Source organism: Delphinus delphis, chromosome 2 (genome assembly GCF_949987515.2).
Source record: "Delphinus delphis chromosome 2, mDelDel1.2, whole genome shotgun sequence".
NCBI lineage: Eukaryota > Metazoa > Chordata > Mammalia > Artiodactyla > Delphinidae > Delphinus > Delphinus delphis.
In genome coordinates this window covers 170,341,202-170,367,665 of record NC_082684.1, presented here as the reverse complement: position 1 = coordinate 170,367,665, position 26,464 = coordinate 170,341,202, and the positions used below count along the sequence as shown (strand labels likewise).

At 44.3% G+C, this 26,464-nt stretch overlaps 1 protein-coding gene across 3 annotated transcripts in view; it reads left to right on the top strand.

Moving 5' to 3' along the window:
- The window catches only part of FRMD4A (FERM domain containing 4A), a 233,384-nt gene that overhangs the window by 7,781 nt on the left and 199,139 nt on the right, over window positions 1-26,464 (top strand). For all 3 annotated transcript variants that reach the window (XM_060006260.1, XM_060006259.1, XM_060006261.1), the window contains exon 2: window positions 24,481-24,546. In XM_060006260.1, coding sequence (XP_059862243.1) covers window positions 24,481-24,546 — 66 coding nt within the window. The remainder of the gene's footprint in view (window positions 1-24,480; window positions 24,547-26,464) is intronic.

The window sequence follows — 26,464 nt, the reverse complement described above, 5'->3', positions numbered from 1 at the left end:
CCTCCTTACCTACGATCCTGGAGTGAATTTTATAAATAGAAAGTAGCGTAAGAAAAAAACACAAAAAACATTAGCTCTGATACTCCGTAAATGTCACCGAGCCTTCCAGAAAGGATTCTGCAGGTAAAGACATCACCCTAGTGATCCTTTCCTTATTGGGACGGAGGAGGCTTACCAAGAATGGGCGGCATCCTGCTGCGTCCGTGAGTCTTGAGTGAGCCCTTGAACATTAAACTGGGGAGGATTGGTTGGGGGAGGGGAAGGAAGAGAAGAAGTATGATTTTGCCTTTGCACTCATGGATTCTATCACCCTAACTTTCTGAAATTCTTCAGTTGTCAGGATTGATCAGAAAGCTCTTAGGGCTTTTATTTTGAAAAAATGCTCCAGTAGAAACAAGGGTATGTCAGTCAATGGTTATGCCATCCTTTTTCTTTTAAGTGAGGTATAGTTCATTTAAAATATTGTGTTAGTTTCAGGTGTACAGCAAAGTGATTCAGTTATATATGTATTTTTTCAGATGATTTTCCAATATAGGTTATTATAAGGTACTGAATATTATTCCCTTTATTATATAGTAAATCCTTGTTGCTTATCTATTTTATGTAGAGTAGTTTGTTAATTACATATTCCTAATTTGTCCCTCCCGCCTCCCTTTCCCCTTTGGTAACCATAAGTTTGTTTCCTACATCTGTGAGCCATTTCAGTTTCATAAATAGATTTATTTGTATTATTTTTTAGATTCCACATCAGTGATAGCATATAATATTTGTCTTTGTCTGACTTACTTCACTTAGTATGGTAATCTCTAGGTCCATCCATGTTGCTGCAAATGGCATTATTTCATTCTTTTTTATAGCTGAGTAATATTCCATTGTGTGTGTGTGTGTGTGTGTGTGTGTGTGTGTATATATATATATATATATATATATACACACACACACACACACACACCACATCTTCTTTATCCATTCATCTGTCGGTGGACATTTAGGTTGCTTCCATGTCCTGCCTATTGTAAATAGTGCTGCAGTGAACACTGGGGTGCATGTATAGTTTTGAATGAAGTTTTTCTCCAGATATATGCCCAGGAGTGGGATTGCTGGGTCATATGGTAGTTTTTTAAGGGACCTTAGTACTGTTCTCCATAGCAGCTGTACCAATTTACATTCCCACCAACAGTGTAGGAGCGTTCCCTTTTCTCCACACCCTCTCCAGCATTTATTGTTTGTAGATTTTTTTATAATGGCCATTCTCACTGGTGTGAGGTGATATCTCATTGTAGTTTTGGGGGTTTTTTTAAATAAGTTTATTTATTTTGTTTATTTTATTTTTGGGTGAGTTGGGTCTTTGTTGCTGCGCGTGGGCTTTCTCTAGTTGTGGCGAGCGGGGGCTACTCTCCGTTGCGGTACACGGGCTTCTCATTGCAGTGGCTTCTTTTGTTGCAGAGCATGGGCTCTAGGCACACGGGCTTCAGTAGTTGTGGCACGTGGGCTCAGTAGTTGTGGCTCACGGACTCTAGAGCGCAGACTCAGTAGTTGTGGCACACGGACTTAGCTGCTCTGCGGCATGTGGGATCTTCCCAGACCATGGCTCGAACCTGTGTCCCTGCATTGGCAGGCGGATTCTTAACCACTGCACCACCAGGCAAGTCCCCTCATTGTGGTTTTGATTTGCATTTCTCTCATAATCAGCGATGTGGAGCATCTTTTCATGTGCCTGTTTATGCCATCTATTTCTTAACAACAAAGGCAACAATCCAATCAGTATATAAAATTTTTGGTTATTTTCCATTCATGGTCAACAATTAGAAAAATTTTCACCTCCAATTTTCTTATTTATATTTCACCCAAGTACTTAACGCACCGAGTGAATGGAAGAAATAAGCCTAGAACCTGAGTGTACCAGATGTTTGTGCGTTTTATTAATTGTACGCACCATCTGACCGCTCTGAAAATACTGGGGGAGTTTCCTCACAGCAGGAGAAATCAACATGCCAATTTGCAGAATATTCATCAAAAATTATCTAAGCACGTAATAACCTTCAAAGTGTTAAATAAATTAGAATGAGAGATGGTCCATCTTCTGGAGACGGATTAAACAGGCACACACATGGGCAGCAGAATAAAAGCACTAAACAAATGTAAAAACAGCAAAGTATTTATAGAACATAACAGCCACATCCAGAACAAGGCTATATTTTAGGTGGATCTTCAGGGATAGCTTATAGGCTTCGTTTGCCTAGACAGGGTGGAGTGTGTCTGTCATTTTACGCAGAAATTGTAAACTGGTATTTGTTTGTGGTTCCATCTTTATCGTGGAATATGTGGTTTCGCTCGCGCACGACAGTTTAGTTTCCCTGCCCTCCTGTTCCTAAGGTTATAACTTTATCAGTGCAGATTTTGTGCCCTTTAGATACAGATATCTTGGAAAGATACTCAAATATATCTTGATAATAATATCCAAGGATAATATCCCAAACCACAGTCCTTTGGTTGTTTTAAAGGACTAAGTTCTTTTTGTCTTGCCGGTAGGACTGATCACACTCCTAAAGAACGAACAAAACCAAACTGAAAACAATCTAAAAACTATAAATTTTGTACCGTGACTTTGGGTTTTATATTGGAAATAGAAAACAGTTAATGTGTGAGCATCCTTGCTTCTTGTTTGTGGAAAGGTGAGAGCGGGGAAGCTCGTGTTACTGCAGCTTTCTCTGTTGCCTAGAAGGTGATGATGAAATAGCACAGCATTTGCCTGCCCTTTCCCATCAGACCCTCCCCGGTGAGATTGCCAGTCAGACTGGCTTTGAAACAGCTGAGTCTTTGTTTGGCTAGTTATCAATGTTCAGTAAATACAATTCCCCAGAGGAACCTCGTTCTGCTAGTAGTCCAGGGTCAGCCAATGCTTCGCTGAGTTTCCCTTTGTTTTTACTAGTTCCACCTGTGGTTTTTTGATTACCCTGTTCCTCTTCCTCCTAAGGCTTAAAAATCATTGTCCTGTGACAAATGACTCACCGTGTCTCCTCCCTCTTCCTCTTTGCTACATTACTAGCATCAAACTCTTCTGGCCTTTTACCATCAGTTTCTCCAAAGCCTTATTACTATGTTTTCTTCCCAAGTTCTTTTGGGGTGAGGTGCTGACTGCCACTGCCATGATTCAAGGTTTCCTCTTTCTTTTCTGAGTTATTGTAAAATGATCACCACTTACCCCTTTACCACCATCCTACCGCGCGCACACACACACACACACACACACACAGACACACACGCACCCACAAGCACGCACACAGGCATCCCCTCTCTCTACCTCTCCTTGCCGCCCCGCTTCATTCCCTGGAGACCACAGCCCTTAACATGGAATAAAAGGCCTCACCACAACCTGGTAGCTTCTTATTTCTTAAACTTCTTCTCTCACACTCTCCTTCATACACTGTCTTGCTCTCCTTCATACCCTGTCTTGGTCTGTTCAGGCAACCGTAACAAAATACTTGGTGGCTTATAAATAACAGACGTTTATCTCTCACTCTTCCGGGGGCTGGGGAGTCAAATCTGCTGGTAGATACCAAATCTACCAGCAGATTTGGTATCTTCTGAGGACCCGCTTCCTGGTTCATGAATGGTGCCTTCTCACTGTGTCTCCAAACAGTGAGATGGGGCAACGGAGCTCTCTGGAGCCCCTTTTCTAAGGGCACTAATCCCACTCATGTGGGCTCCACCCTCATGACCTCATCACCTCCCGAATATCCCACCTCCTGATACCATCATATTGGGAGTTAGGATTTAGCATATGGATTCTGGGGGGTACACAGATACTCAGTCTGTTGTGCATACACCACCACACACTCTTGCCTTTCCCCATGCACATTTGACCTTTGCTGGACGTCAGCTTCTTGCAAATACTCACCCTTCAGATTAAGAGGCCCGTCCTGTCCCTTGTCTGCCGGCACCCCTGCTCGTTCTTCAGTTCCAGCCTGCAGAGTTACCTCCTCCTGTCCCTCCAAGTGGAGCGAGTCATCCTCCTCTGTTCTCCCACAGGAATCTCACCAGGTTGCTGTTCCAGTTTGATCTCAAATTCGAATGACCCGTTAATGTGTATGTCTCTCACTGTAGCTTCTAAGGGAAGGAGCATGTCTTTATTTTTTTAATTTAATTATAGTTGATTGCAATATTGTATTAGTTTCTGGTGTACAGCAAAGCGATTCAGATATGTATATATGCATATACACATTTTTTTTCTGATTCTTTTCCATGATAGGTCATTATAAGATATTGAATATATATATTGAATATAGTTCCCAACAAGTAAGACCTTGTTGTTTATCTCTTTTATGTTTACTAGTTTGTATCTGTTAATCCCAATCTCCTAATTTATCCCCCCTCCCTTTCCCCTTTGGTAACCGTAAGTTTGTTTTCTTTGTCTTTGAGTCTGTTTCTATTTTGTAAATAAGTTCATTTGTATCATTTTTTTTAAGATTCCACATAGAAGTGATATCGTAAGGTATTTGTCTTTCTCTGTCTGGCTTGCTTCACTTAGTATGATAATCTCTAGGTCCATCCATGTTGCTGCCAATGGCATTATTTCATTCCTTTTCGTGGCTGAGTAATATTCCACTCTATATATATATACCACATCTTCTTTATCCATTCATCTGTCAGTGGACATTTGGGTTGCTTCCAGTTGGTGAGTCAGCTATGGTAAATAGCGCTGCTATGAACATTGGACATTTGGGTTGCTTCCATGTCTTGGCTATTGTAAATAGTGCTAATATGAACATCGAGGTGCACGTATCTTTTCGAATTAGAGTTTTCCCCGGATATATGCCCGGGAGTGGGATTGCAGGATCATATAGTAGTTCTATTTTTAGTTTTCTGAAGCTCCGTACTGTTCTCCATAGGGGGTGCACTTAGTTTTCTGATCTGAAGCACCTTGTATTATGCTCGGCACCTGGTCGGTGCTCAGAAACATGAATGAGTGATTATTTGTCACATATCGTGGTGTCTCATTTCTTTCCCTGCTTGCATGTAGCTGGAACTGTTTTGTTTTTTTTTTTCCTGCTTGAGCCTGTGTCCTTACCTGTCTGTCAGCCCTTCTCTGTCTGCACGTGTCTGTGTCAAAGAGTAAACAGTAAGACAACAAGGATGGTGCAGCCAGCTAGCATCCTTTATACGAGGGTGAGCCTTGCACCCCAGCCGGCAGAATGGCAGAGCGTGCCTGCGCGTGCAGTTCCTTCATTTATTCCTTCCTTCAGTCAGTTGGTGAGTCAGCCAGTCATTCTGACTCATGCACTTACTCATGTGCGTCTTCTGTCCCAGGAATGTGTCAGCAAACAAAACGAACCAAACTTCTTGCCCTCATGGAGCTTGTACTCTACGAGGAAGAGGCAGGCAAGACACATAATAAATAAGTAAATTATATAGTGTGCTAGAAGGTTGTAATTGCTGTAAGAAAAATAAAGCGGAGGCTGGGAAGTATGACAAGGTTGCTATTTTAAATTCAGGAGTCGGAGGAGACGTTATGAAAAGGTGATCTGTGAGCAAAGCTTTGAAGGAAGTGAAGAGGTGAGTCATGTGGGTGTCTGGGGGGAACATTCCAGACAGAGGAAGGAGCTCATCACAGGCCCCGGGCAGAAGAGTGACCTGTAGGGAACAGCAAGGAGATGAGGGCGGAACAGCAGAGTGAGTGAGGGGTTATAAAGGTAGGAATCACGCGGGGCCTTGAAGGCTTCTGCACTGGGGGAAATGGGACTTACTACTGGAGAGTGTGGACATGGGCGGCACCCTGATCCCACTTGGGCTGCACAGGGATGGTTTGGGTGCTGTGTGGGGACCAGACTGCAAGACAGGCAGAGGGAAGGGCAGGGGTGCCACTTGGCTGGCCATTGCAGGCATGGGGCAAGTGATAAAGTGAAGGTGATGAAAAGGGTCCAGGGTCTGGATACTTTGAGATTTTCTGGTGAGTTGGAAGTGGGATGTGAGAGGACAGAACGTGGTGATGCAGAGCTGGAATGGCTGTTAGCTGAGAGGTGAGAGCTGCGGGTGGAGATGGTTTGCAGAAGAAGGTAGGTCAGTCATTCTTTTTGAGTTTGACATATTTAACAGCTATCCAGAAGGAGACGCTGAATGGGCAGCTTTACGTATGTCATATACAGGCCTGGGGAAGGAGAAATTCCAGGCAGAGACACGAAGTGGGACTCAGCCAGGTAGAGTTGATATTTAAAGACTTTGTGGCTCAGTCCTGGATATGACAACATCTGAGAAACACCGTAAATCAAATTCACACTTCAAATTTAAAAAATATAAGATATAGAAAATGAAGTAATTTCTCCTCAAAGTGTGAAGAACTCTGCTGAGATGTATGTCTCCATACATTGCACTCTTCGGTCACTTATTCACTCAACGAACATTCCTTAGGTGCCAAGTGTATGGTGTGTGTACACCAGACATGGCTATAATAAAATTCAGGAAAGTAACAGCAACAACAAAAACAAATTGGACCTTTCAGATCATCCTGATGGTCTGTCCCTTTTCTGATGCGTGAAAGGAGTGAGTCTCTCATATTTTAAATGGATTTAGTGATGTATCATTGACACACAATGAGCAGCACGTGTTTAAAGTGTACCATTTGATGAGCTTTGACATATATCCACACCTGTGAAACCGTCACCACAGTCAAGAATTGTAACTCCGTATTTTCAATCAATCATACTTCCCAAGAGTTTCGTGTGTTTCAAGCTCCACGCTGGACACTATGAAGGATATAAGATGAAATCCCTGCCTCATGTATTTGTTCATATCTGCCTTTCCCTAAAAAGTGATCTCATCACACACTCATTTCCAGGTCTTTTCTCCAGCGTACGCTGAAAATACACTCAAGTTCGGTTCCAAAGGCTTTGGAATGACATGTGTAAACCATTTGACACCCGCGTTCCTGGTTAAATCAGGAAAGAGGAAAGATCAGGAACCCTGCCATCTTTTAATCAGTTCCGATACAAGCAGAAACTTCTCTCGTTCCTTCTTGTGTGGAAACAGCCCAAACAGTAGGCTCTGTTTCCTCCTTTTTTCCTTTGTGTAGGCAACAGAATAATTACCTCCTGCCGAAAGCTTGGAGAAATCGTTCTGTGTCCAATTAGAATTTTTGGTTTGACTAACAGATCCAGGATCATGTCTTTATTTCTGTAACTGCTCTCAGTGAGATGCACCCTGGATGTTTTTAGATCTCCCGTTTGCCGTGGCCATTGCATGTTACAGCAGCGCCTTACACCCAGTGACAGCCTTGCCACCGAGAGGCATCCTGGGGTGAAAAGGAGGGGGGGAGCCTTCCTTTGGTTTTGGAATCCTCTCCCTCCCCCCCGCATTTCCCTTCCTTTCCTAGTCTGATGCCCCACCCCTGTTTGTAAATGGTGCTGGGAAACAAGGGGTCCCGTCCTGTCCATGACGCTGCCACAGCAGAAGCAGGAGACCTGGGAGCAGGTCTTCAGGAAGCCTCTGCGGTGGCGCCCCGGGCAGCCGGCCAGCGTTGAAACCTCAAAGATGAATGGAGGGTGAGATCTGCCAGCACAGCTCGTGCAAGAGTGAGCAGTCCCTGCCAGCGACACTCCAGCCGAATCCTTTCCAGAGAACTCGGTTACGTAAACATCCAGGCGGCAGCCTCCAGCCCAGACGGACTGCCCCGTGCCGATGTCTAAGGTAGCTGTGAAAATTTCCCTCAATGCAAGCAGTCCAGGTTCCCAAGCGCTCCCTGGAGAGCTTTTTTATTAGGGGCCTTGAGCTGGGGAGGGTCAAGGGCTTGCTCCCGCCTCCTGGAGCTGGGACCATCCTGCAGGGCTGTGGCTTTCCAGATCAAGGGCACCCATGTGCCCCGGGTCCGCTGTGCTGTGATGCCATTGGAAGTACGATCTGATTTAAGCGTGAGTCTTAGAAGGATCAGCTCTTGGGCTGGAGCACTTCCTTCCAAGCCTGGAAGATGTGGCATCTGCGCCCTGGGCCCCTGGACTCAGGCACGAGTGGCATGTGGCCGCTTTGTATCTCATGCAGGTTCTGTGAAAGCAGGTGGCCTGGGGACCAATCCACCGTCTTAGGCATCTGTTCTGTCCCACCTTGCTTCAGAGTCACCAAGACCCAAGGATGGAACTCCAGGAGCTTGGGGATGTCTAAAATACTCTTTTCTGCCCCTCACATCCCTCGGGGTAGTGGAGAGTTTGACTGTATAATACACAAAGGGGGTTGTTTGTGGGAGGGACAGCCCAGTCCCAAATTCTCTTATCTGTGTGGCAAGGCTCCCCAGCTATCACTGATGGCAGACTGTTGATAATTCTGCTCATGTGCCATGTCATCACACAGATGATATAAACCACAAAGAATGCCTGTGTTTCTGAGCCTGGGTTTAAGGGTATGTTTCTACAGAATAGGCAAATTAAAACATAGCTCACTAAATGCAAATCAGGTTCTGTAGTACCTATAGTTTGGAATTACCCTTGAAATGATATATAAGGATATATGTTATTTGAGTGCATATTTATTAATGCATGTACAAATATTTACTGAGTGCCTGTTATGACAGTCATGTCATTCTATTTCAATCATATATATATATATATATATATATACACACACACACACACACACATATATATATATAATTTAAGGTCAACAAAATAATTTACAATAAAAATGTGGTAACCTATTGCTTAATAAGACCCATGGCTATAAATAGTGTTTTCTCATCCCACTGAGCACAACATAAGCAAAAACAAAAAATTAATTTAAAATGACAGATTGAATCAGACACTGGAATAAAACAGGCAGATTCATATTACCAGGAAAATGTCATTGGTTCTTGGTTGTCTATTACATGAAGAGCAAACCAACTACAGAAACATAACCACCCCACACAGCATTGCAGTTTCGTGTGTGTGTGTTTTTTCTTTTAACTTTTATTGGAGTAGAGTTGATTTACAGTGTTGTGTTAGTTTCAGGTGTACAGCAAAGTGGATCAGTTATACACATACGTATATCCACTCTTTTTTAGATTCTTTTTCCATATAGGCCATTACGGAGTGTTGAGTAGAGTTCCCTGTGCTATACAGTAGGTCCTTATTAGTTATCTATTTTATATATAGTAGTGTGTATATGTCAATCCCAATCTCCAATTCATCCCTCCCCCACCTTTACCCCCTGGCAACCGTAAGTTTGTTTTCTACATCTGTAACTCTATTTCTGTTTTGTAGATAAGTTCATTTGTACCCTTTTTTTAGATTCCACATATAAGTGATATCATGTGATATTTGTCTTTCTCTGACTTACTTCACTCAGTATGACAATCTCTGGGTCCATCCATGCTGCTGCAAATGGCATTATTTCATTTTTTATGGCTGAGTAATATTCCATTGTCTATATGTACCACATCTTCTTTATCCATTCCTCTGTTGATGGACATTTAGATTGCTTCCATGTCCTGGCTATTGTAAATAGTGCTGCAATGAGCATTGTGTTTTTAAATAGATAACTTTTTTAAAAAATAAATTTATTTGTTTATTCGTTTGGCTCTGTTGAGTCTTTGTTGCTGCACGCAGGCTTTCTCTAGTTGTGGCAAGTGGGGGCTACTCTTCATTGGCTTCTCATTGCAGTGGCTTCTCTTGTTGCGGAGCACAGGCTCTAGGCACACAGGCTTCAGTAGTTGTGGCATGCAGGCTCAGTAGTTGTGGCACACGGGCTTAGTTGCTTCGCGCCATGCGGGATCTTCCCGGACCAGGGATCAAACCCGTGTCCCCTGCATTGGCAGGCGGATTCTTAACCACTGCGCCACCAGGGAAGTCCCTAAATAGAGGACTTTTGATTGCACATTTATACAAAGGAAATTGGTAAGGGAAAAAGAAGAATAATATGTTTGTGCCTACCATCTGTAGTGTGATTTTCTTAAAGTCTTCTGAAGCAGTCAGTGGATGTGGTAACTATTTGTTTCATCAAAGTACGTGTAATACTGTAGCAGGAAGCATTATAAGTAAATACGTGAGTTATTAGAATGAATCTATTTTGGGGGGAATTCTTGTTTATAGGTGTGCACGTATGTCCATGGCTCATACCTTAGAATGTGTCCATCCACCTTCTCCCAGAGTCCAGTAAACCTTTCTACAGCATCGCAGGCTGACAGTCTCTGGCCCTTCCTGATTACTTGCAGTGGTGGGAGGGCAACTTGTTCCATCTTGAACAGTGGTGCTTGTTAGAAAGTTCTCCCTTCTATTGAAATCTGATGTGTCTTTTGAAACTTCTACTCATAGATTCCATTTCTGCCAGCCAAAGCAAAGTTCTCCCTTCTCATTCAGTTATCAAACCTAAACATCACATTAGCCTTAGATCATCAAATTAGCAAGTCCCCACGTCCAAGCCTTCCCAGGACAGTCCAGTTTATACCTAGTGCCCCCGTGGAATCCATGATAGCCTCCCTTTTCACTCGCAAAGGTGTCTTGCATGGGGGATAGATTACAGGGTCCCTATCACTGAAGCCAGCATGCAGCTTTTCCGTCAGCCCTGAGAAGACATGGTTTCCATATCTTTACCCAGTCTGATTACCCTTCTTTGATCTTGCCCCACTTTCTTTCATGTCCTACCTAAAATATGGTACCCAGAATTAAACACAAATTTCTAGAAATAGTTTAATCGTAGTAGAGTGTAGGAGACCTCTTGATTTCATTATTCACGATGCTGTACTTCTAACACGTGAACTAAGAACAGGACCTGGAACCATAAGCAGTATGACCCCCAGCTTGTAGACGTGGAAGCTACAGTCTAAACAAGCCTCTTGTCATCTGCACATTCGGTCAGCACACTTTCTGTGTCTGGTTACAAATCGCTGGGGGGTAATATGGATACTGAGGGCTTATGTTTAGTATCTCTTTATAATTTCCCAACTGCTTGTGTGTTTTCTAAGGCAGTGAGCCTCAACACCTGCAATTAGAACCCTCTTTCCAGGTTCCCCTCATTTTTACACCAGTTAGGATTAAATTGATTTGGAAACGTTGTCCAGTGGATACTTAACGATTTCATCAACGATTTAGCCATCCTCAGACCACTGATATACGTTGTTCCTTCTACCCGTTGTCGTAAGTAGGGTTCTCCAGCTGTATTTCTCATTGCTCCACACCAACCCACCACCCTGTGCCCCAGCTCTACTGCCTGACTGATGTTTCCAGAACATACCACGTTCTCTCCCATCCAGCTCTTCTTACGTCAGCTTGTCTCTGCCGGATGTCCTGTCTTCAGATATCACTTCCTCACCTGAGCACTCACCCATCCTCCAGGTATGAGTGAGGGTCTCCCCGACCCTCTGCCTCATTGCATCTTACACTCACCCCACGGTCACACAGATTACACTGTAATCTCCTGTTAACTTGGGTATTTCTTCTGTTGGACATAGAAGCTCGTTAAGTATAGGAACAAAATTGTGTTCATCATTATCTATCTAATAAAATGCTAGGCACATAACTATGTACCATAAACATTTGCAGAATGAATACACACTATGTATAATCCTTTAAACCCATTTCTCTTATTTCATGAGGGGCGGTCACTAGATTACTCTCTGGATTACTAGAAAGACGGATAGATCTTTTCTAGAGGAGAAATGACTGTCAAAGAAGATGACCTGGGGCTTCCCTGGTGGTGCAGTGGTTGAGAATCTGCCTGACAATGCAGGGGACATGGGTTCGAGCCCTGGTCTGGGAGGATCCCACATGCCGCAGAGCAACTAGCCCCGTGAGCCACAATTACTGATCCTGCGCGTCTGGAGCCTGTGCTCCGCAACGAGAGAGGCCGCGATAGTGAGAGGTCGGCGCACCGCGATGAAGACTGGCCCCCGCTTGCCGCAACTAGAGAAAGCCCTCGCACAGTAACGAAGAGCCAACATAGCCATAAATAAATAAAATTTAAAAAAAAAAAAAAAAGAAGAAGATGACCTTTTTAGCCATTTGCATCTTAGTTTTATTTCCTGTAGGCTGTTAGTAGTCTTCTACTTAACTTGTAGTCATCTACGAATTAAAGAATTTTAGCTTTAACATAGTAACCCTTCATTATAGTTGTTTTCCTCCTCCCCCCCCCACCTTTGCATTTGCTTTTTCTTTTTGCTGACGGTAATTTATGGAGTAAAATTATTTAAAAATGTAATCAGATCTATACATTTTTCCCTGTTGGCTCATCCATTGCTTTCATGCTTAGAAAGACCTGATAAACCTTCTATTTTGAATATTTAACTGTATGAACCACCTGAGATGTTTTCCAGGGAAAGAGGTGCAGTTAGTTTATATTCTTTTAGTCGTTAGTCCTACTGTTTCCCTTCTTGGTTGAGAAGATTAAACTGAGTGGTCCAGCAGCTCATCTTTTAACAAAAATCCATTAGCACCAAACAATGGAAACTCCTTTCCTTGCTCTTCTTGCTTGGAACGTATCGTTTTCTGTTTTTTTGTTTTTTGTTTTTTTTCTTTGCGGCACGCGGGCCTCTCACTGTTGTGGCCTCTCCCGTTGCGGAGCACAGGCTCCGGACGCGCAGGCTCAGCGGCCGTGGCTCACGGGCCCAGCCGCTCCGCGGCATGTGGGATCCTCCCGGACCAGGGCACGAACCCACGTCCCCTGCATTGGCAGGCGGACTCTCAACCACTTTGCCACCAGGGAAGCCCTGGAACGGATCTTTAAAGGCTCTTTCATTGTCCTTAGTCTTTCCTTATTTTAAATCTCAAGCTTCAGTGCCACCTCTGTTCCTCTAAACTTGTGACACTTTCTCATCTATGTGTCGATACAGAATACGTATAATGTACTCTGTGCCCCCGACACGTTGTATATATTATACTACAATCTGGTCACCTTTGGGAATCCTCTGTGCAGATACTTTGTGTTCTTTGGATGTCACGGTCTTCACTTTCTCATTCAATTTTATTTTTATTATGCTATTTTTATCTTTAAGGTTTATGTGTTAAAGTTTCGATCTCATACAAAAAATACTCTTTTCGATCCACAGAGTCAACCTTATCTTTTTTTTGGACTTTTCCTTTTCCTTTGGAAAAAGCATCTCCATTCCAACCAAAACTCTGTCACTGAGGTACTGAAGCCAGAGCTCCACGTGCCAAAGCCCAGGTGTCATTTTCTTTCTTCTTTCCTCCCTTCAAGGAGAACAGCGGGATGTTGGATGGTTTAGAAGGGTTCTTGCTGCTGCTTTGTATGTTTTGTTTCTTCGGAGTTTATACCTTCTCAGCCAGCCTTGAAGGATCTCTGCACAGACACCTGTGTTGTGAACGGTTTTCAGTAAGAGTAACACCCTGAATCTGCCAGGAGAAACAGGCGAGGCCTCCCTGCCAGCAAGAGGCCTTCATCTCCTCCTCCAGTAACAGACTGTGTACGTGGCCTGGCGGTTCTTGTGGTCTGCACCATTGTCATCTTACGCGTGATGCTGACACCCCTAAACCTCCGTTCCTCGTCCGGCTCCGGCGTGCCTTCCATCAGCTCTCTGTGGATGCTGGCAGGGGGCGTGGGATGACAGGCAGCCATGGCTGTTTGGGGGAGGGCTGGACCTCCAGGTGCTCTGTCTGGGGGGAGTAGGCCTTTTACCCAGGGCCACGGCCCCGTGGACTCTGCTCTGTGAAGACCTGGTACTTGCTCAGCGCTGGGGACAGCCACCCAGATGTTGCCCGCCCAGGCCATTGTCCTCTCCCATCCGGCCACAGCGGCAGACAGCCTGGCATGAGTGGCCGAAAGCTGCAGCCTCACCCAGGCCGTCCTGCAGGTGTGGAGGTGGGGGAGTGGCAGCAGCTGATGAAAACCGGGTTCCACCCTGCAGGGCGGGACACGTAGTCTCTCATCTTCCTGACGCTGCTGCTCAGGGGAGCGTCACCTTCCCTGACTAGAGACTCTTTTTTTTTTTTTTTTTTTTTTTTTTGGCTGTGTTGGGTCTCCATTGCTGTGTGCGGGCTTTCTCTAGTGCGGCGAGCAGGGGCTACTCTTTGTTGCGGTGCACAGGCTTCTCATTGCGGTGGCTTCTCTTGTTGCGGAGCGCGGGCTCTAGGCACGCGGGCTTCAGTAGTTGCAGCAGGTGGGCTCAGTAGTTGTGGCGCATTGGCTCTAGGAGGTGCGGGCTTCAGTAGTTGTGGCTCGCAGGCTCTAGAGCGCAGGCTGAGTAGTTGTGGCGCATGGGCTTAGTTGCTCCACAGCATGTGGGATCTTCCCGGACCAGGACTCGAACCCGTGTCCCCTGCATTGGCAGGTGGATTCTCAACCACTGAGCCACCAGGGAAGCCCCCTGACTAGAGACTTCTAAAGATGATATTGAGCCTACTCCGTGCCACGCACACTCTGTGTGTGTTAACTTAGTTATTCCTTTCAGCAGCCCCACGAGGTTGGCACGATGATGGTCTCCATTTCATAGACTGGGGAGTGAGGCACAAATTGGCAAAGTGCTTGTGGGGGATTACACCCAGCTCGCCCCCAGTGAAGCTGGGATAAGACACGAACCCAGGTGGTCAGGCCCCAGAGCCCTCCTTCCATCCTCTGTAAACCCCGGTGCAGTGACCTGGGGACAACAGGAGGAAAGGCTACAGGCCTGGCATTGTAGCTGCCGGCCAGGGGTGGGAAAATCCCCCCACGGGGAGGAGAAAGCATGTGTATCAGCACAGCTGAGTGTGCAAGAATGAGTGAAAGTCATGTCCATCTTCCCCTCAAGCCAGTGACCTCTGAGAATCAAGATGATGCTTCCTTTGGTCACTGCTGTGTCTCCAGCCCCTGGCTTGGTGGTGGCCTGTTGCAGGCAGGCAGGGATGGTCCTTTGTATACATGAAGGAAGAGAAAGTGTTTCCAGGCAAAAGAGACAGCATGGGCCAGGCCCTGAGGTAAGGGTGGCCCTCAGGGAAACAGAACTTAGAAGTCCAGGGCAGGTGAGTCCTGGACTTGGACTGGTCTTGGAATTGCAGGGGTGGAGCCGGGGGAAGGAGAGTATTTGAAAAAACCAGATGTGGTGAGGTGAGGCCGGATCTCAGAGGGCTCCTTATCCAGCGTTCAGATACTCATCTCTCACAATGGTAGCCACAGTGCTAGTCAACGAGGGATGCTTTATAACCACGTCAGGAATCTCCTCCTCAGGCCGTTATTCCCTGAGGCCTTCCGTCCAGATCTGCTCAGGATTCTGCTGGCTAGACATTCCCACCTTCTGTTTCCAGCCGGGCTCTATCCAGGCTTCCTGAGACTCCCTCACTGGTCGAAACCCCGAACTCCCCGTCACCTATGAGAAAGCTCTATTCCCTTTGCCCGTCCTTCTCCAAATAATAATAACAACAATAATGGAGCGTCAGGTAGCATGGAGTCTCCTTGGATCTTCAGACACTTCAGTTCTTCTGGTTGCAGAAGCAAGGTTTTGTGGGACCCTAGGCCTGGGTAGAAAGCCAAAGCTTGCCTGTAGATGTGCTGTGAATGAGGTGAATCTGGGTTAATATGTGTATTTTGGGTAGAATAATGGATGGAGATCTTGCTGATATACTCAAAATGGTGGTCAAGAAGATCCTGTCTTCGGAAGATGCTCTGGCGGTGGCAGGAGAAAGGACAATCAGGTTATCGTTCTTTCAGTGTCCAGATGGTCAGAATGTAATTCAGAAAGCTCTGCTGCCTTCCAGGGGCTGGAGGCCTCACCTAAACTTCCGTTAACTTCCGTTAACGGAACTGCAGTGGCTTCACTGCTCTGTGGTCGCCAAGGTGGTGTCCGTGGTGCATAACCAGGGCCCCTGCATGTGGCTCTCGCAGTGTCCCTTTCCTCCTGACCATTTAATCAGAGGGTTGGCTCTCAGATGGGGGAGAGCCATCATCTGTCACACTCTGGCCCTGGGCTGAAATTCCCCACTGGCCTTGACCTTCTGTATCTGAGACGCGCCTGTCCGACTCCATGTCTATAGTTTGTCCTCAGATTGCAGTGTCTTGTTGGAAGGGGAAAAGAGTCCCCTCTTCCCCACATCCCACAGAGGAGCTCTGGGTAGGAGTTCGTCTCCACTGGGGTCACACGAGCCCATCAGTGGAGCTCCCTGGCTGTCCTCTCCTCCAACCTATCTGAGTCTATCCCTTTCTTCTCAACTTTAGGCCCAGAGACCAATTATTAATGTTTTTTTACCCTCTCCCCTGCAGTCCCATCTGGAGAGGATTGAAATGATGGTCCAGTAGGACTTGTGGCTTGATCACACACAGCAGTGGTCTGCAAGGTGGCAGAGGCAGGGACTAAAACGGTCCACCTGTTACCGGGTCCAAGCTTATGCTGTTTAATGCATGACAGGCCAGTAAGTCAAGAGATGAGTTGTTGGGGCAACGGATAGCGGCTTTATTCAGAAAGCCATCAGGTCGAGAAGATGATGCACTCGTGTCCCAAAGAATCAAGCCCAGGTTAGAATTCAGGCTTCTTTTATACTAAAAGGGGAGGGGGTGTGGTTGGTTGTTGCAGACTTCTTGTTGTCAGAATCCTTTATTCTTGCAGCTGTCCCCATAGGTCTGGTCACAGTGTTCCTATAAACCTCCAACAAGACAAATGTTATTATGACCCAGCAATCCCACTCCTGGGCATATACCGAGAGAAAACCATAATTCAAAAAGACACATGCACCCCAATGTTGACAGCAGCACTATTTACAATAGCCAGGTCATGGAAGCAACCTAAATGCCCATCGACAGACGAATGGATAAAGAAGGTGTGGTACATATATACAATGGAATATTACTCGGCCATAAAAAGGAACAAAATTGGGTCATTTGTAGAGACGTGGATGGATCTAGAGACTGTCATACAGAGTGAAGTAAGTCAGAAAGAAAAAAACAAATATCGTATATTAATGCATATATGTGGAACCTAGAAAAATGGTACAGATGAACCGGTTTGCAGGGCAGAAATAGAGACACAGATGTAGAGAACAAACGTATGGACACCAGGGGGGAAAGCGGGGCGGGGGACAGGGGGGTGGTGGGATGAACTGAGAGATTGGGATTGACATGTATACACTAATATATATAAAATAGATAACTAATAAGAACCTGCTATATAAAAAAATAAAATAAAATTCAAAAAATAATGCAATTAATGGATTTGGGGAAAAAAGACATGTTATTTTCTGTTCTGTAACTTTTTATCTCTTATGAATGGAAAAGTTATACCTTTAAAGGTCAGAGCCTTGAGAATGGGGTATCCTGTGCACTGCAGGCTGTAGGCAACATTCCTTCAGTGATTAACTTTCAGGAAAAACAATAGGATACGAAGCTTAAAGAAAAAGAGACAGATCCCATATGGAGTCAGATTTGATCTTCCCTGTGACACATCTGCCCACACGGCCCTCTGCTGTCCCCAATCCCTTAGTACCCACACAACACCACGACTCCTCTTCTTGTGTCACCAGAGAAAACCCAGTTTCCTTTCGCTGGAGGCAGAGACCCGGGCAGCAGCCACCACGGTCTGGTTTCCAAAGATCCTCCAGTGAGACACTGGCCGCACTCATGACCTCATCAAGTGCACACTTGCAGAGGGTCAGGCTTTGAAGAATGCAAGGCTGTTTCCATTCTTTTTTTTTTTAATATTTATTCATTTAGTTATTTATTTGCTTGTGCCAGGTCTCATTTGCAGCAGGCGGGCTCCTTAGTTGTGGCTCACGGGCTCCTTAGTTGTGGCATGCGAACTCTTAGTTGCGGCATGCACGTGGGATCTAGTTCCCTAACCTGGGATCAAACCCGGGCCTCCTGCATTGGGAGCACAGAGTCTTATCCACTGCGCCACCAGGGAAGTCCCTTCAGTTCTTATATTACGTTCCATTGCCAGGTGAATTTGTTTATAATAGGGCCACACATTTAATCACTTTCATCTGGGTTTTATCAGTTCTGACTATTCAGCAGCCAAGAACCTCAAGAACATGCCTGTGTGTGTCCTTCTGAACCCAGGAGACTCATAATGAAGACAGAGGTGAAATAACTTGCCAGAGGTCATGGAGCAAAGCTGGGACCCAGTCATTCTCTCTGAATCAGACTTCTGCTGTCTAATACTTGATATCTCCTTTCTTTCCATGAGCATCTTTATTTTAATATGATGTCACTTAGAGACAAAAAAAAAGGTAATAAGCTTGAGATAAATCAGACAGAGGGAAAAACCATAGTAAAAATGGACAATATACCTTTAACTTTTTTTAAAGGTTATAAGCAGAGGCCCCTCATGCACTTTTTTTTTTTAACATCTTTACTGGAGTATAATTGCTTTACAATGGTGTGTTAGTTTCTGCTGTATAACAAAGTGAATCAGCTATATATACACATATATCCCCTTATCCCCTCCCTGTTGACCCTCATGCACTTTTATTATAATGTTTGAAATATACATTATAATAACTTATTATATTATATCTGGTATGTCCATGGTACAGGTCAGGTGTGAGCAGCAGATGGATGAATATTTTTAACAACTTTTAATTTGCCTGAAATCCTTTCTATCTGTGTCGTCATTTACTGTGGGGTTGACTTTCTTGAGGCCACTGTGAATGTGTGGCATTTATTCGTCCCCTGGATGTGACAGCTTCATAATTACTGCGATTCTGGTGTCCTGTGACTTTCTGGTACTTAGGTGAGTCCTTGGGTCCTCATTTATCTGCAGAGGAAACTGAAGTGGAGAGAGGGATGTGACACACTGAGGTGACCCAAACAGCAGAAGCCCCAGCAGTGAGTTTCCCTGGGAACTTGTAGTCATGTCTCTGGAATTTCCTTCCCAGCCACAGAATGGCCTGGGTCAGAGGGCGGATTGTGAGGTGCTGCTGTCATACTTCTGGCATCCCCGGGACACTCCGTGGCTTCATGGACCGTGCTCACAGGACGTGCTCTAAGACTTACGTCTCTGGGTTTGGGCCTTGGCTTGGACACTTCAGAAATCGGAATTTTCTCTTTGATGATAACGTTTTACAGGGTCAGATTTCGGGTTGTTTGGGGGAGTACTGACAACTCTCCAAAGTGTGTTTTGGAAATGTGAATTCTTGGTTTTGTGCAATTCCAATGAGTCTTTAATATTTCTTATTTTATTGTCCATGAGGTATTGTCTCTAAAGTGAATCCGGATCACAGCTTGGTAACTTGTGCAGAGCTATGAACAAGTAGGCACGTGGTAACTAGAAACCTGGCTCTCCTTCCCTCCCTACCCTCACCTCAGCCCCCAGTGTCTTAGTGATAACAGTTCCAGTGTAAATTAGTCTCAGGAAATATTATGGTAACATGCATTAATTGAATGTACTTCAGTTTTTATTTTTTGAAGTCGTATGTTTTTCTAAGTTTATTATGTTACCCTGTTGTCATTTGCACAATTGCATTAGTTTTCTCTGAAAATATTATGAACAGGGGAACTAGGGTTATTTCTTCAGAGTACTTCCTCTTCTTGTATATACCATAGTAGATAACACATTTGACAAGGGGCAAGAAAAAGGGGAGAGCGGACATCCAAGAAGTGACTCAAAGAGGGAGAGAGAGGAGGGGGTGATGTGTAGAGAAAAAGGTGATAACGAGAAGCATATTGGAATGGGGTTTACTTAGTTTTGAATTTGAAGAGAAAACATTCCTAATAAAACATATTTTCACATGCTGAACCCTGTACCCCTCCATGTAAAGCTCTTCAGAATCGCCCTTTGGGGGAGTTTGTCATTGCTAGTTAGGTAGTTATTTGTTTTTCGGTGATGCCCTGCAGAGGGGACTCCTCTGTCATACTTGGACAGAACCCCCTTCCGCCATCAGGAATGTGTTAGGCTCTGGTAGATGGAGGCCCTCAAACACCCCGCCTTTCAGATCCTGTGCTCCCTGAATCCTTTCTGGTCTCAGTCGGTCTCCCATGAATTCCTCCTGCAGGGAGAGAAGGTGTGAGACTTCCGGTCTTGAGATTTCTAACATCTGTGACAATCATAATTCTCATTTGTAAATTAATTCGTTTGATTTGATATGTTAAAATATAGGCAATCTAAGAAGAATTTTCTGAGAACGAAGCTTCTCGAGCTCCATTTCCTATGGCTGACCTCAAAGTGTCCTTCATTTTTCTAGATTAAGTTTCTTTTCTACATTTTTTAACTGAAGAAGAAAAAAGATGTGAAGTCATATTTGGGTAGGGGTGGGGATGGGAACCACCCATAAGCCTATTAACCTAGCACATCAACTGTCTTATTTTTGCCTCTTCGTTCCCGTACATGTTCATGACAGTTTTATTGGCTGCCTTTATAGTGCACGTCTCATATTCTACTGTGTTCCCTTAAGCTCGTGTTACAAAGGCATTTCCATGTTTAAATGTAGTTTTCGTGATTCGGTGTGTGTCTTAACAGCAAAGTTGGATAAATGGGGTGGACGCCTCACTTTCAAAATAACACTTTTCTGTGTATCCTTTGGGGTCACAGTGCACTTGGCGGGCTTCTGCTTGGTATGGAATTGTATCGTAACAAGTCGATTTATGGCTGGAGCGGTAGCCAGCTGACATCTGCAAGAAGCCTTGTTCTCCAAAAGCATTTCCTTTGAGGGTGATGCCAGCCCTTCAGTTGTGCCTGAGCAGCTGAAAACAAGAACAAGGAAAGGAATATTTGTTTACAGTTGTTCGTATTCAAAAGAAAATTTCACTGTGCCCTGGAAGCCAGACAGAGCTACAGATGTCCAACCACTCTTTCTCCGAACACACCCAGGACGGCAACCTTCTTCTGAACTGATGACGAGAACAGGCTGCTCCGATCTCCCATCCGTGTAGAACAATAGACAGGTCTCCCTTTTGAGAAAAAAAAGCCACAGCTGTGCTGTCAAAAGAAAGTTGTGCTTTCAAAGACGTGATGATTCAGAGTTGAGTCTCGGTTCAGACTCACTTCTCTGTGCTGACTTTTCTCGGGGACGGTTTGCCTTCCAAAAGGGAGGCAGCTTGTAAATTTCCTATTAGACTAGGGAGTGTGCTTATAAATTCCTCTGGGCTTAGTAATGAGATTTTGTTGAAGAGAAGAATGAATTGGAAGCTCCTTGGGTAGATCTTAACATCTGGATGCATAGCTACTTCTTTAAACTGCTGAGCAGATGAGGTGAGATCAAGGGAATGGGAATTGTATGTTTCAGATGAAAGTGAGAATCTCACGATACACTTTTAGGTATGGGTATGAACTCGGGGTCACGTCACACTTGGCATGCTTGGAAATATTTTGGGAAAATGATAGGCTACCTCTTCTTTATGACTGTTATTAGAACTTTATTTGATACAGTAATGTCTTGGATACCAATTTTCCTTGGTTTTTATACAGCTTATTAGAACGTGAATAAGTAACTCAAGAACATGTTTATACCCTTAACCTTTGACAGTAAAAGGAAGTTCAAAACTTTGTGCTTTAAATATGCACAGGACAAGCAGAATTGCTTTCTAAAACTTCCTTAAAATTGTCCCCACCCTTCAGAGAATTTTCTCAAATTCTTAATAAATGTTTTTGAAGGAATTCCAAAATAATATGCCAGATGATTGTAGCACTCTCCTTTCTAGAACTCCCTCTCTGTTGATCTTGAGTTCTTCCTAATGAGAACTCAAGTGCTGAATATCTAAAATGTTATCCAGAGTACTTGTGCAGTTGCTGTCAGCTGCCCTATTGAAACTTGAACATTTTGGGTACCCTTTTCTTTCTTTTTTTTTTTTTTTTTTGGCTGCGTTGGGTCTTCGTTGCTGCGCGTGGGCTTTCTTTAGTTGCGGTGAGTGGGGGCTACTCGTCGTTGCAGTGCACGGGCTTCTCATTGCGGGGGCTTCTCTTGTTGCAGAGCACGGGGTCTAGGCGCTCAGGCTTCAGTAGTTGTGGCACGCGGGCTGCAGTAGTTGTGGCTCACGGGCTCTAGAGCGCAGGCTCAGTAGTTGTGGCGCATGGGCTTAGTTGCTCCGCGGCATGTGGGATTTTCCTGGACCAGGGCTCGAACCCGTGTCGCCTGCATTGGCAGACGGCCTGCCTGGGTGCACCCAGACGGAAGCCCTGGGTGCACTTTTTTGCTGAAAGAAAAATTTATACATTTTGTTATGGAAGCATATATTTTTGTGTAATTTATAATTATAGTAGTTTTCTTTGAACTTAGAGGGGTGAATGATTGAGATGAAGCCAATGGATTTTTTTTTTCCAGCAAAGTTTTTTATTTATTTTGTAAAAGTTGTTTTCTTTTTTTAAATTGAGATATAGTTGACTTATAAGATTATATTAAGGCATGCAACATAATGATTCTATATCTGTATATATCGTGACATGATCACCACAGTAAGTCTAGCTAACATCTGTCCCCATATATGTTACAAGATTTTTTTCTTGTGATGAGAACTTTTAATATCTGCTGTCTTAGCAACTCTCAAATATATGACACAGTATTATTCATTGTAGTCAGCATGCTGTACGATACATTCCCAAGTCTTATTTATTTTAACTGGAAGCTTGTACTTTTTGACCGCCTTCCCCAGTTCACACCCGCCCCCCATGTCCATCCCCTGTCTTTGGCAACCACCAGCGTGTTCTCTGTATCTAGGGGCTCATGGTTTTTTGGTTTTGTTGTTTGTTTGTTTGTTTTAGATTCCACATATAAGTGAGATCATACAGTATTTGTCTTCTTCTGTCTGACTTATTTCACTGAGCATAATGCCCTCCAAGTCCATCCATGTTGTCACCAATAGCAAGATTTCCTCTTTTTTACAGCTGAATCATATTCTTAGGAATCACTGTGAGTGATAATATGACTTGATGGAAGCATGAATAATAATATGACTTCGTTGCCTTCTCCAGGGGAAGGAGAAAGAATTCTCTCGTAGGAGGACACAGCAGCTTTGCACGTGCCAATGGTCAGGGAATGAGCTGGGTTGGGCAACAAGAGAAGAGGCCGCCTTCTGCGTGTTTCCTGGAGAAGGCGCTTCCAGGAAGGGACTCTGATGCCCATGTCGTGAGGCAGGGCCGGAATCAGCCCATGTGCATCCTTCCTTTGGATCTGCATGAAGTGGCTGGTAGCTGGGGAGGAAGAAGGTGGCTTCAGTGGGGGCTACAGTCATATAAAAATCCAAGGACCGAAAGGAGTCCTTGGGTCTTCTGGTCCTGGCAGCTGTACCGGGGCAGCTCATGAGCACCAGTTGTTATAGTTTCAGGAATTTTGTGCTCCGCTTGTAAAACATAGGCATTATTAACACTAAATTATATAAACTTACAGTTAACCAAATTATATTAAAAACAAGGGTAATAAATACTATAATAACTACATAAATCAATCCACTTCCTAATTATTTTACTGTCCTTTGCTAGCATCTACACTCTTGAGGTAGTGTGTATCGGTTTTTGTTTTGTTTTGTTTTTAACTTACTAGATCACTGGTTTATTATAAAAGGACAAAACTCAGGAACGGCCAGGTAGAAGAGATGCATAGGGAAGGTATGGGGAAGGGGCATGCCCTCTCCCAGCGGCATTCTATCTGCAGGTGGTATGTGTCATATCTGTCTGTTAGAAACACTCAGTGTTGTCCGGACAGTAGCTTGAAATCGGAGATGGTGAAGATACTTGGAGCGGCAAGACACCTTTTGGTTAGAGTGGTGGCCAGCTGTGACAGCTACCAGAAGGCTTGCTCTTTAGAGGATTTCCTTTGAGGGTGATACCAGGGCTCCAGCAAATGCTACAAAGTAAAACTCTCTCCTTCCAGAAAGCCAACTGTTAAACACTCACCAGCACCCGCATCGGGCCTGCCCACTCGCTTTTGTGTCTGAGATTGGGGTGCAGAGATGAACAGAGGCTTGTTCAAAGTCCTGCAGCCAATAATAAGCGGGGCTAAGATTTGACTTGGGTCTTCCAGTTCCTGCCAAGATGCTCTTCCTATTACACAGATATGTTAGTGGTGAAAGGTACGAGGGTCGGGGGTCAAGTTCAGCTGTGAGCACTTATCTCCAGGGTTCCTGTAACATAAGTGAAAGCTCTGTACGGAGTAGAGTCATAAATGAGGAGAGGGGATGAGTAACACAGAAATCAAATGCAGTTGGCAGCGGGGTGGTCGTCTGCTCCCTTTGATCAGTTAGGGGGATAAGTCGAGAGATGCAGAGACCAGGTACTGAACTGTGTCCCTAATGCACGGTGATAAAATTATTGAATGGAAGAATGACTCAAGAATGAAGAACACTCGTCACCACCTGATATTATGGTATAGACGCGCATTTGCTAGTTTATTTTACATCTCCCCCGTTAGAATGTAAGCTCCATGAGGGCAGGGACCTAGTCTCGTGTGCTGCTATACACCCAGCTCTCAGAACAGTGCTTGGCACACAGAATATGCTCAATAAATACTGTTGAATGAATGAATGACCCAGTCCTGCCGCATCTTGGCCTCATATGGCTCCAACTCCCAGGGGAAGCTTTGCCCAGAGGAACGTGCCTGGTGACATCAGCATTGGGGACGCTCTAACCTGTGAAAGGCCGCTAGGCTCTTGGTGACCGTCATTTGTCTTTTTTCTTAGATGACGGAAGGCCGTCGATGTCAAGTACATCTTCTTGATGACCGGAAGCTGGAACTCCTAGTACAGGTAAATGACTTTCGGCCAACTTTCTAAGTCTCTTCTGTGACTGATGCAGTTCAGACTTTGATTCAGCTGAAGGGTGGGTGAGAATATAAACTGTTTGAAAACCTCTGTTAAAATCTGCGAGTGAGGACCGGGGCACACGGTGGTATCTGTGTGTGTGTGTGAGTGCTATTTTTGCTCATTCTGTGTCTTTGTGCGCCACACCTAAGGCATTCGAGGCCAGATGTAGATCTAACCTATTGTTACAAACCTCTAGAAAAGGAAATTCCACAACTGCCATTAACTAATCTTTCTACGTGGAAGGAGTTAACTATAATATAACCTAGAGAACTCTTGCTACAATTAAGACTGATTTTGTCATCTTCCTGGCTCAGAGGGGATAGAAAACAGTTCGTTGTTTTCAAGTTACGCCTTCATAGATGTGAAGAAAGAAAAACAATCTCCTGGCTCTGTCTTCCCTCTAAGGGCTCAGTAACCCCCGATCCCCTCCCATAGGTCATCACTGCCATCGCTGTTGACCATCTATACGTCAGTTAACACACAGGAAATCAATCCATTTATCCCCAAACTAAGAACATATCAGTGGCAGAGAAGTCAGAGCAGGAATTAGAATCATAGACCCTGGTTTTGTTCAGCTTCAAAAAATATGTATCATTGTTTTCCTCAAAGCCCTAAAGAATGACGTTGCCAAACTTGATTTAAAGAACTTCTCTCTAAATCTGTTGCTTGCTTCCAGCTTTTCTAACTCGATTTGCTTGATATTCTCCAATGTCTATAAAAATTCTCAGGGCAGTGCCCCTCATCCTCCCTCATATTTTGCCCTGAAGGAGCTACAGTACATCAGGAGGTTGAAATGATGCCCAGACACTCAGATCTCTTACTTGTACTTGCTGCTGGGATTTGAAAATGTTCAAACTGCCAACTTAAAGAGTGAATACTTTTAATAAGATTTCAATTATAAAGGTATTACAAATGCAGCATAGGGAAGAGAGAAACCGTGGGAAGAAGCTCAAAACCATAACATACTAGTTTGACTACTATTCTCACTTTAGCAGATTTCTTTCCAGCTTTTTCTCATCTTTGTATTTCTTACATGGTTGTAATCATAATGTGTGACTAATTCTCTGTATTTTTTTTCACTTAACGTCTTTCATCAGCCCTTTCCAAGTTACTGTAAGTTGTCATCTTTGTTAATAGCTGCATAAATTCCAGAAATGGATATTCCATTAGTATCAAATCATTCACCCGTTTGGGTCCATTGAAGGTTTCTTTACAATTTTTCCACGATTACAAGTAAATGCTGTGATTAATTTATCTACCTGTGTAGGGTTCTTTCACATTTTGGATTACGTCCTTGTTAGATTAGATTCAGAGGATCACATTCATATTAAGAGTTAAAACTTCCGCTTGGCTTTGGAGGGTGGGGCAGTGGACAGGACTGCAAAGTGAGCAAGGTCTCTTCAGTTAGCAGCGTCACTAACTAACAAAGCATTTGGAGCTTTAAATTGTTAAGAAGCATCTTCAGATGCTTAGAGGTGAGCGGTCTGGTGTGTTTTAGTTGCTTTTTTTATACCAACTCTTAGAAAGCAGCCGCTCTCTTAAACAGGAAATAAGACCTCAAGTGGCAGTGAAATGACAGTCCGTCGGCCAGCCTGCCCTGGGAAAGTATGATTGGGGGCATCTGAAGTGGACTCGAGTCACAGAAAAGAGATGTAATTACTGATGTGCAGCAGTTTTGGAAAGGTCATCCTCAACCCTTGACCGTCAAGAAAATGTTGAATTAGGCTAAACAAGAGAAGTTCATACTCTTCCCATCCCTTTTTAGAACATGCTTCAAATGTTATTCCCTCTTCCTAGAACACTCCTTCCCATACCCTCACCTCTGTCCCTGGATGGTTTCTGTTAAACTTTCAGTTCACAG